The sequence below is a fragment of the Capra hircus genome, chromosome 3, assembly GCF_001704415.2.
Source record: "Capra hircus breed San Clemente chromosome 3, ASM170441v1, whole genome shotgun sequence".
NCBI classification, from domain to species: Eukaryota; Metazoa; Chordata; class Mammalia; order Artiodactyla; family Bovidae; genus Capra; species Capra hircus.
The window spans coordinates 14,510,131-14,519,185 of NC_030810.1; the positions used below are offsets into that span (position 1 = coordinate 14,510,131).

The window sequence follows — 9,055 nt, forward strand, 5'->3', positions numbered from 1 at the left end:
ATCCTAGGATGGCTATATTACAGATGAGGAATCTGAGGCACAGAACAGTAAATAACTTACACAAAAATCAAATAAATAGGGGACTTCCCTGGTGGTCCAGTGGTTAAGAATCCACCTGCCCAAGCAGGGGACATGGTTTTGAACCCTGGTCTGGGAAGATCGCACATGCCAAGGGGCAACTAAGCCCACGTGCCACAACTATCGAGCCCTTGTACCTGGAGTCCGCGTTCTACAACAAGAGAAGCCACCGCAATAAGCAGCCTGCACACCGCAACTAGAGACTAACTTCCGCTCACCGCATCTCGAGAGAGCCAGCGCAGCAACGAAGACCCAGTGCAGCCATAAATAAGAATATGCATTAAAAATCTTATAAATATATCCTAGGTCAGACTTCCTGGGCAACAGACTGAGTGGGAAGGTTTAGTGGAGAGGGTTCTTGTAGGGAATGCAGCGAGCAGGAGCGGGCGCAGGTGATTCAATCACAAAAGGGCCAAGCGACTCCGGCTGCACGGGGAGCTCTGGGGCTGATGGCCCTTCAGAACTGTCCCTCTGTGAGGCAATGAGGCTGGGCATTTATATTCTGATAAGCCTGTTACTGGATGTGGGGTGACCCCAGGGAGGGTACCCAGCCTTGAGCAAGAAGCTAGTGGATTGATGCCTAGGGACAGACCCACTCTCTAGGCAGCTGGGGCAATGAGTGACTCAACCCCAGAGAGAAGATCTGGGCAGCACCATAGCATCCCCTAAAAAGTACTCAGTGGAATGGGGATCTGATCCTGGCACTGTGCTCTTACCACTCAGCTCCAGGTCCTCAAGTGAATAACGGGGGCGGAAAGGTAGATAAACACAGCAGGCCCTTCCTCACCATTCAGGCTGCCATTTATTGAGCGGTGCCAAGCACTTGCTTGCAGAAGGAGGTGGCAACCCATTCCAGTGTTCTTGCCTGGAAAATCCCATGGATGGAGAAGCCCAGCAAGCTACACAGTCCATGGGATCACAAAGAGTTGGACACGACTGACTTCACTTTTCAAGCACTTGCTAAGTTTTTCAGTGTCTTAACCTGCTTATTTACCCATTGTACTATGATACAGATATTATTTATTCTGATTTTTAGAATGAGGAGGGACTGCCCTGGAGGTTCAGTGGCTAAGACTCCTCACTCCTGACGCAGAGGGCCAGAGTTCAATTCCTGGTCAGGGAACTAGATCCCACATGCCACAGCTGAGAGTCCACATGGTGCAACTAAAGAGGCCACGTGCTACAACGGAGGTCGACCATCCCATGTGCCGCAACAAGACCCAGTCCAGCCAAAGAAATAAAAATAAATAGAGATGATGAAATTGAGGTGCCAAGACTTTAAGTAAGCTATCCAAAATTTCACAGATCTCAAGTAGCAGACCTTGAATTAAAACCTGGTCTTCAGAGCTCTGCTCTCCCATTACCAAGGCCAACCCTGCTCGCTGCTGTGACCCAGCTCTCATAGCTGCTCCTTTGAATCTGGGTACCCAGGACCTTGGGTCAGTCACTTAGACTCCGACACTCTACTTCTCATCTGTCACCTAGGGGCAGTAGTAGTCATTTACCCCAGAAGAGTGAGGAAAGACCGAGAAGATGGGGGCTGGAGAGGAGTACTCAGTCATCAGGGATTCACAGGGCACACCACCCTGGTGGCAGGTAGGGCTTTGGAGAAAAGGATCCATCTCCAACTCCTGGAAACCATCAACAAAATGAAAAGGCAATCTACTAAATGGGAGCAAATATGTACAAACCACATATCTGATAAGGGGTTAATATCCAAAACATAAAGAACACCTACAATGCAACTGCAAAAAACCCTCAAACGATCCAGTTTTTCAAATGAGCAGAGGAACCGAATAGACCTTTTCCCAAAGATATACAAATGGCCAACAGGACCAAAACCACAATGAGATATCACCTCACACCTCTTTGAATGGCTATTGTCAAAAAGATAAGAGAGAGTGAATGTAGGGAAAAGGGAACCCTTGTGCACTCTTTGCGGGAATGTAAATTGGTGAAGCCATTATGGAAAATAGTCTGCTGCTGCTGCTGCTGAGTCGCTTCAGTCGTGTCTGACTCTGTGCGACCCCATAGACGGCAGCCCACCAGGCTCCCCCGTCCCCGGGATTCTCCAGGCAAGAACACTGGAGTAGGCTGCCATTTCCTTCTCCAATGCATGAAAGTGAGAAGTGAAAGTGAAGTCGCTCAGTCGTGTCCGGCTCTTAGCAACCCCATGGACTGCAGCCCACCAGGTTCCTCTGTTCATGGGATTTTCCAGGCAAGAGTATTGGGGTGGGGTGCCATTGCCTTCTCTGGGAAAATAGTATAGAGGTTCCTAAAAAAAATTAAAAATAGAACTACCATATGATCCAGCAATCCCACTTCTGGATATATATCCAAAGGAAATAAAATATTAAGGAGTGAAAAAAAGTATAACTATGTATTCAACAAAAATATTGAGTCATTATGTTGAACACCTGAAACTGATAGATGATGTCACTTACAGCTCAGTTTTTTAAAAAAGAGAGCTATCTGTACTCTCATGTTCATTGTAGCACTATTCACAATAGCCAAGCCATGGAAACAACCTCAGTGTCCATCTACAGATGAACAAAGAAGATATGGCAGGGACTTACTTGTCAGCTCAGTGGTAAAGAATCCGCTTTCCAATGCAGGGAGCTAAGTTCCCACACGCTGTGGGGCAACTAAGTGCACGTGCCACTAAGGGGAAGCACACACTACAGAGCAATAGACCCCAGACGCTGCAGCTAAGACCCAAGGCAGCCAAATAAATAGAGAAGTATTTTTTAAAGATATAGCATATATATAAATATAATATCTATGGGTGCATATATATACACATATATATGAATGTTATTCAGCTATGAGAGAAAAGGAAATCCTGTCATTTTCAACAACATGGATTGAAACTTGAGAGTATTCTGCTAAGTGAAATAAGCCAGAGAAAGACATATATGACATGGTATCACTTATATGCGGGTTTTAAAAAAAAGTCAAAAGAGTAGAAAAAGTGTGTGCCAGGAGCTGGGGATGGGAGAAATAGGGAGAGGTTGGTAAGACAGTACAAACTTTTCGTCATAAACTGAATAAGGTCTGAGGATCTAGTGTAAAATATGGTGACTACAATTGATAATCCTGTGTTGTATAACTGAAATTTGCTAAAAGAGTAGAAATTAAGTATTTTCACATATGCAAAAAAAGGACACATATGTGAAGTGATTAAATGTGTTAACTGGGTGGGGGGGATGTTTTACCATCCTGATGTACACTTTAAATAACTTAGAATTTTATATGTCAATTATACTTCAATAAAGTTGAAATATCCTAAAGGAAATAAACCCTGAGTATTCGTTGAAAGGACTGATGCTGAAGCTGAAGCTCCAATACTCTGGCCACCAGATGTGATGAGCCGACTCATTAGAAAAGGCCCTGATGTTGGGAAAGAGTGAGGGCAAGAGGAGAAGGAGGTGACAGAGGATGAGGAGGTTGGATGGCATCACTGACTCCAAGGACACGAGTTTGAGCAAACTCCAGGAGATGGTGAAGGAAAAGGAAGCCTGGAATGCCACAGTCCATGGGATTGCAAAGAGTCTGACATGACTTAGCAACCGAACAACAACAAAGTTGAAATGAAAATAAATAAATGAAACGTAGATAGATAACAAGAGAAATAATGTGGTCATTCCGATATTCGACTTTCAAGATAGATAAAGGATTTATTAAGTGAAAGACAAAATGGCCAACCAGCAGGCACTTAGATCCCACTTAAGATCTTAGAAAATATCTTAGAAAAGATGAACACAAATTGATTTTTTTTTTTTTTTTAATCAGAGCTAAGGACTTCCCTGGTGGTCGTGGCTAAGAATACGCCTTGCAGGAGACACAGGCTCGATCGCTGGTCTGGAAAGATCCCACGTGCTGTGGAACAACTAAGCCTGTGTGCCATAAATGCTGAGCCCTCATGGCACAGCTAGAGAATCCGAGCACTGCAACAAAAGATGCTGCATGAGGCAATTAAGCCCCAACGCAGCCAAATTAATTAGTTTTTAAAAATCAGGGCTGGTTGTGGGGAGGGTTACGCTAAAGGATTAAGACACTGGTTCTCTTTGAGGTACACAGAAGATTACTAGAGGCTTTCATATGATATATTTCTAGACACATGGTCTGAATTTTCTGTAATGAAATTCTATAATGAATCTATATGGCATAAACTTTTTAGTGAACATGCATTAGTTCTGTAAATCCCCAAACAAAGATATTTTAAAAATCATGTCCTAGTTCACAACAAAGCCTCACATTTAATACAGTCCAACGCAGCAGCATGCACTCACTGCACCTAATCATGGGCCCTGGGCCGGGGGAGAGGCCACTTCTGTGTAGGACAAGAGCAGAAGATACACAGGCAGGAAGATGACCCGCTGCGTGGCCTCAGGAGAACCACCTAACTTCTCTGAGCCTCTTAAAACAAAGATGCGACTGTAATTGTGAGATGAGATGAAAGGACAGACATGGAGGGTCTCGGCATGTGGTCGTCACCGGGTGTCTGCTCACACAGTCCCTGAACAGCCTCCAGGGTGGGTACCATGAGCATCTCCATTTACAGAGGAGGGGATGGAGGTTCCGAGAGGTGGACTGGAGAGTCCAGATCACACTGACAGCAGGAGGTGGAGTCAAGAAGCAAATTCTGAGTCCGGCTCAGAACGCCAGCCCATCCTGTCCGTCCTCACACTGTCCATCCCCTCCTGATGCCCAGGGAGGGCGTCACCGTGTGGACCAGGTGACAGTCACCTTGCGGCTGAGGGGCACGCATGTGTCTCTCCCACCGGAAGGTCCGCTCCATAAGGAGGGTCTTTGTCTCGTCCCCTCTTACGTTCCAGGAGCTGGAATGGAGCCTGGGACAGAGCAAGCGCCCCAGGACCGTTTGTGGAGTGAAGTCAGGAAAACATGAAAGAACTCTGTAGTAAGGAAGCAAAGTAAGTGACCCCGGGGCTTATGGAGGTGAGGGGTCACTCCTTCGAGGTCAGGGGCTGAACAGGATCCGGGCAGGCCCCTCACTCCCAACGGAGCCCTGCCTCTCCCGAACCCAAGAGCTCAGCTCCTTCACACCCCTCTCCTCAGCTGCCCGGGACCACGGGAATGAGGGAGCCCAGCTCAGGGCAGGGTCAGGACAAAGGAGAAGACGGTCCCATTCAGTTCTGATGACACATCAGCCTGCAGTGCTGTTTGTGCCTCAGTTTCTCAATCTGGAGCATGGGCACCGCCACTCTGCAGACAGGAGGTGGGGAAGGATTCAGGAGAAATACCAGAGGTGTCTCTCCTGCCTCTCTCTGGAGGGGCCGGGCCAGCCTAAGACACTTGGGGTCCAGCCAGTCACACCTGAGCTGGGCGGAGGGGTGGGCAGTGTGCTGAGAAGGGACCAGATAAGGGAGGAACGTGCAGGAATCCACGGAGGACCCAGGAGGGCCAAGACCCTGGGTGCTGCCTCCTAGTTCAGGGTCTCCTCCCCCGAGCTCAGGCGACACCAGGGACCAGCTCTGTCCACTCCTCGAGGTCCCAGACCTACCTATCTCTGTGTCCTGGCCAAAGGGAGCCAAGAGTCCACAGGGAGAGACTGACAGGCAGGCCAGGTGGGGCCTAGCTCTGACCACAGCCCTGGCCTCCAGCACAGACTCCAGCAGTCACGCCAGAAGGCCCCTGGAGTGTCTGCTTGGACAGAGGCCCGACCCCTGGACGGAAGCCTTTGAGAGGCCCACGCCTCTGGGTCCTACAGGTGCTGCTGATGGTCAGGGCCCAGCAAGCCCCAGGCCTGGCCTCTCAGGAGCTAGTGAGGCCAGCAGCAGAGGGGAGCTGGAGGCCACAGGTGTGGGAGCCTCAGCGTGGGTGCTGACGCCGCAGCGACTCTGCTGTTAGACTCCAGGGTGGTTCAGGGCCTGTCGACCTTCAGGGGCCCGGGGCCGGGGCCTCCAAAGGAGGAAACAACGCTGGTAGCTGCCTAATCCCCACATCAGCCCACATAATTACCAGTTAAACTGATTCAACTGAAGAAGTTTTACTAGTGCAATTAGTACATCAGAATAAAGAAGGCCCTCTGACAGCTGGCTGGACCTGCCCACACATCAGGCTTCCCCTGAACAAAGATCGGCTTGTTAATTCACAGCGTCACAGGCCTTAGATCTCCATGAAACATGCAGAGGTGGCGTGGGAAGAAACTGGAATTTGGAGTCCACAGTCTGGATGATACCGCGGATGTGCTATGTAGCCCTGGGTTGCTTATTTAACCTCTCTGAGCCCATGGCTGGTAAAACAGCTTCACAAGTTGCTACATGGATGAAATGAGTATTGAAAGGACTATGGAACTTCAAATGTTAATTTTTATTCAAAAACAGGTAGACAGACACCTTTGGTTGGCTTCAAAAATCTGTTTCTGGGTCTCGTGTGTCTATAAGACAGGTGAGAACATTTCCACACATCCACACCAAGGCTGAGCAGCAGCTCGGAGAGACTGGGGTCAGCACTGACCAGGGCTGGGTTCCCCCTAAAAGGGGGCTGACTTTCTGCTCTATCAACCTATTTCACAACAACTCTGAGGATAGACCATGAGGAGCTCCATTTTACAAGGAGAGCTCTGAGGCTCCGAGAGGGCAAGGACTTCCCCAGGACCACACAGCAGAGGCAGGAGGGGAACCAGGTCCTCCTGAGCTTGGGGTGCTGCTCACTCACAGCAGAAGCTCCCACCAGGGCTGTGTACCCCTTGCCCCAAGGGGTGCTGGGGAAAGAGGGACCTGGGCTAGGTGGTGACTCGTCACAGAGGGCTCCTGTGGGGGCATTCTCAGGGAGGCTGTATCCATAGCTCTTCTTGGTCCTGTGCCCGGAGTCAGCTTGTCCCCAGCACAGAGCTCCAGCCTCAGTTCCACACGTGGTCGCCTCTGTCCCCAGTCCCCCACCCAACTTCTAACCAGGGAGGCAGCATCTAGAACCCACCAGCTCAAGTCCCGAGCTGGCACTGGGATCTCAGCAGAGGTTAACAGCTACCTCTTGCTGCTCACTTTCCCACCTGAGCCCACCACCAGCTGTTAGGCGGGGAACAGGCTTCCCTGAAAGTCCCCTCTTCTTGCCCTACCATAAGAAGCAAATGGCTGAAGGTGCATAAAACCTGCTGTCACTCTGACCCCTGAGCCCCTCTGCCGAAACCCCTCTGACAGCTCTTTCCACCATGAAAGGCTCCCCCCTTGACACAGAACTGTCACCTCCTTGAGCCCGGGATGGAAGGCCAAAGAACCTGGGCCTGTCCCGGCTCAGCCACACATAGGTCATGTTGTCCCGAGCAAGACACCGCCCCTCTGAGCCTCACTGTCCTCATCTGGGAGATGGGAGTGAAAATCATCATGTCTGCCAACAGGGTTGCTGGGGGGTTACAAGGTGGAGGGAGGCTGGTGGCCCTGGCAACGGGCCTCTCCCTGCTCTGGGTCCCATGGCTCTCCCCACCTGGGCCTGAGCTATGGTCCTTGGTCCCCAGGTCTAGCATGGTGTCTGCCGCAGCCTAGATCCATGCCCCTCACTGGCCACAGGCAGGAAACAAAGCGGATGGGAGACCTATGTTCATGAATGTAGATTAAAGAGAGTTTAGTTATGGAAAAGGTGATCTTTGAGAAAAGGGTAAATGGCTCCATGATTTGGAGTATAATTTCTGCAGAGAAGAAAAGCTGGGCTTTGCCTGGGAGAACAAAGGGGGTTCAAACCGCCCATCGGGTCATTCACTGGGGCTAGATACTCATTCCATGACAAGCCAAGTCCCAGATGCGAGCCCAGGGTGACAAGACCACAGTCCCTGCCCCACTGAGCTCAGAGTCTACGCCTTCCCCTCCCCTGCCCCCACCCCTATGTGACCCACGCAAGAGGCTGCTCAACGTGGGCTCAGGACATCTGGGTCCTCACCTAAACTCTGGTGCTTTGATGACGTGACAGGGTTTTCCACGCTGAACTTGGTCCTGCTCTTCATACCGCCCTTATCACAGGGACAGCATCACAGCCTCTGTTTATTCATCTGTCTCGCCAGGACCAGACTGTCTTCCTGGCACTACCAGGTCCACCTAACACTACAAGATTTTAACGTCGGGGGTGTTCGGGGGCAGATGAAGACACACGCCTCTGGGACTCACATTCCTCGTCCGTCCCTGTCGGTCCAGCAGCTCACCGACCCCCACATCCCTAAGACTTCGCTGCCCTGAGCCGGGCAGGTTATCCTCCCGCAGGTCCTTGTCCACGACAAGGTGATTCCCCGCCCCCAGCAGGCGCTCCCCCTGCGCGAGGTGGCGCGCACGCCCCTGCCGCTCGCGCTCAGACCCCGTAGGGCCGTTCAGCCCGCCGCCGGCTCCCGGGGTCGCCGCCGCCCGCCCGGGGCCCGCGCTCACCCATGTTGACGAAGCTCATGACCAGGTCTGCGCGGCCCAGGCGCCGCTCGGGGGCCCCGCCGTCCTCGTCGTCGTCGCCGGCCACGGCGCGGTACAGGTCGAGCATGAAGAGCGGCGCGGACGCCGGCAGCAGGGCGGCGGCGGGGGGCGCGCGGGGCCGGGGCCGCCCGGGCAGCCCGAGCACAGCCAGGATCTCGCGCTGCAGGTCGCGGCGCTCGCGCGGGCCCAGGCGGCGCTGCGGGCAGCCGAGCGGGGGGCGCGGGCCGGGGACGCCGCCGCCGCTCAGCGCGCACAGCGCCAGGCCCAGCAGCCAGAGCGGCCCGGGGCGCGCGGCCATGGCGGGACCCGGCGGCCTCACCGCGCGCGCATCCGCTCCCAGCGGGGCCCGGATCGGGGCCGCCCCGACGGCGCGCGGCGGGCCTGGCTTGGGGCCGGCGGGACGGGGCGTGGGTCGCCCGCGAACGCGGCGCGGTCCCTAGAGCTCCCGGACCGTCGGCTGCGGCCGCACCGCCTCGGGCAGGGGCTCCTCTGGGAACCAGGGACGATCGGCTAGTCTGTCTGTTCCGCTGCGCCCGACAGTCCGGCTGCTGCCGAGGCCGCTCAGC

The 9,055-nt window shown here is 52.8% G+C and overlaps 1 protein-coding gene across 1 annotated transcript in view; it reads right to left on the minus strand.

Moving 5' to 3' along the window:
• Positions 1-8,787, minus strand: part of BMP8B (bone morphogenetic protein 8b) — a 32,328-nt gene extending 23,541 nt beyond the window's left edge. Inside the window, exon 1 of the mRNA XM_018042197.1 lies at positions 8,451-8,787. Coding sequence (XP_017897686.1) covers positions 8,451-8,787 — 337 coding nt within the window. The remainder of the gene's footprint in view (positions 1-8,450) is intronic.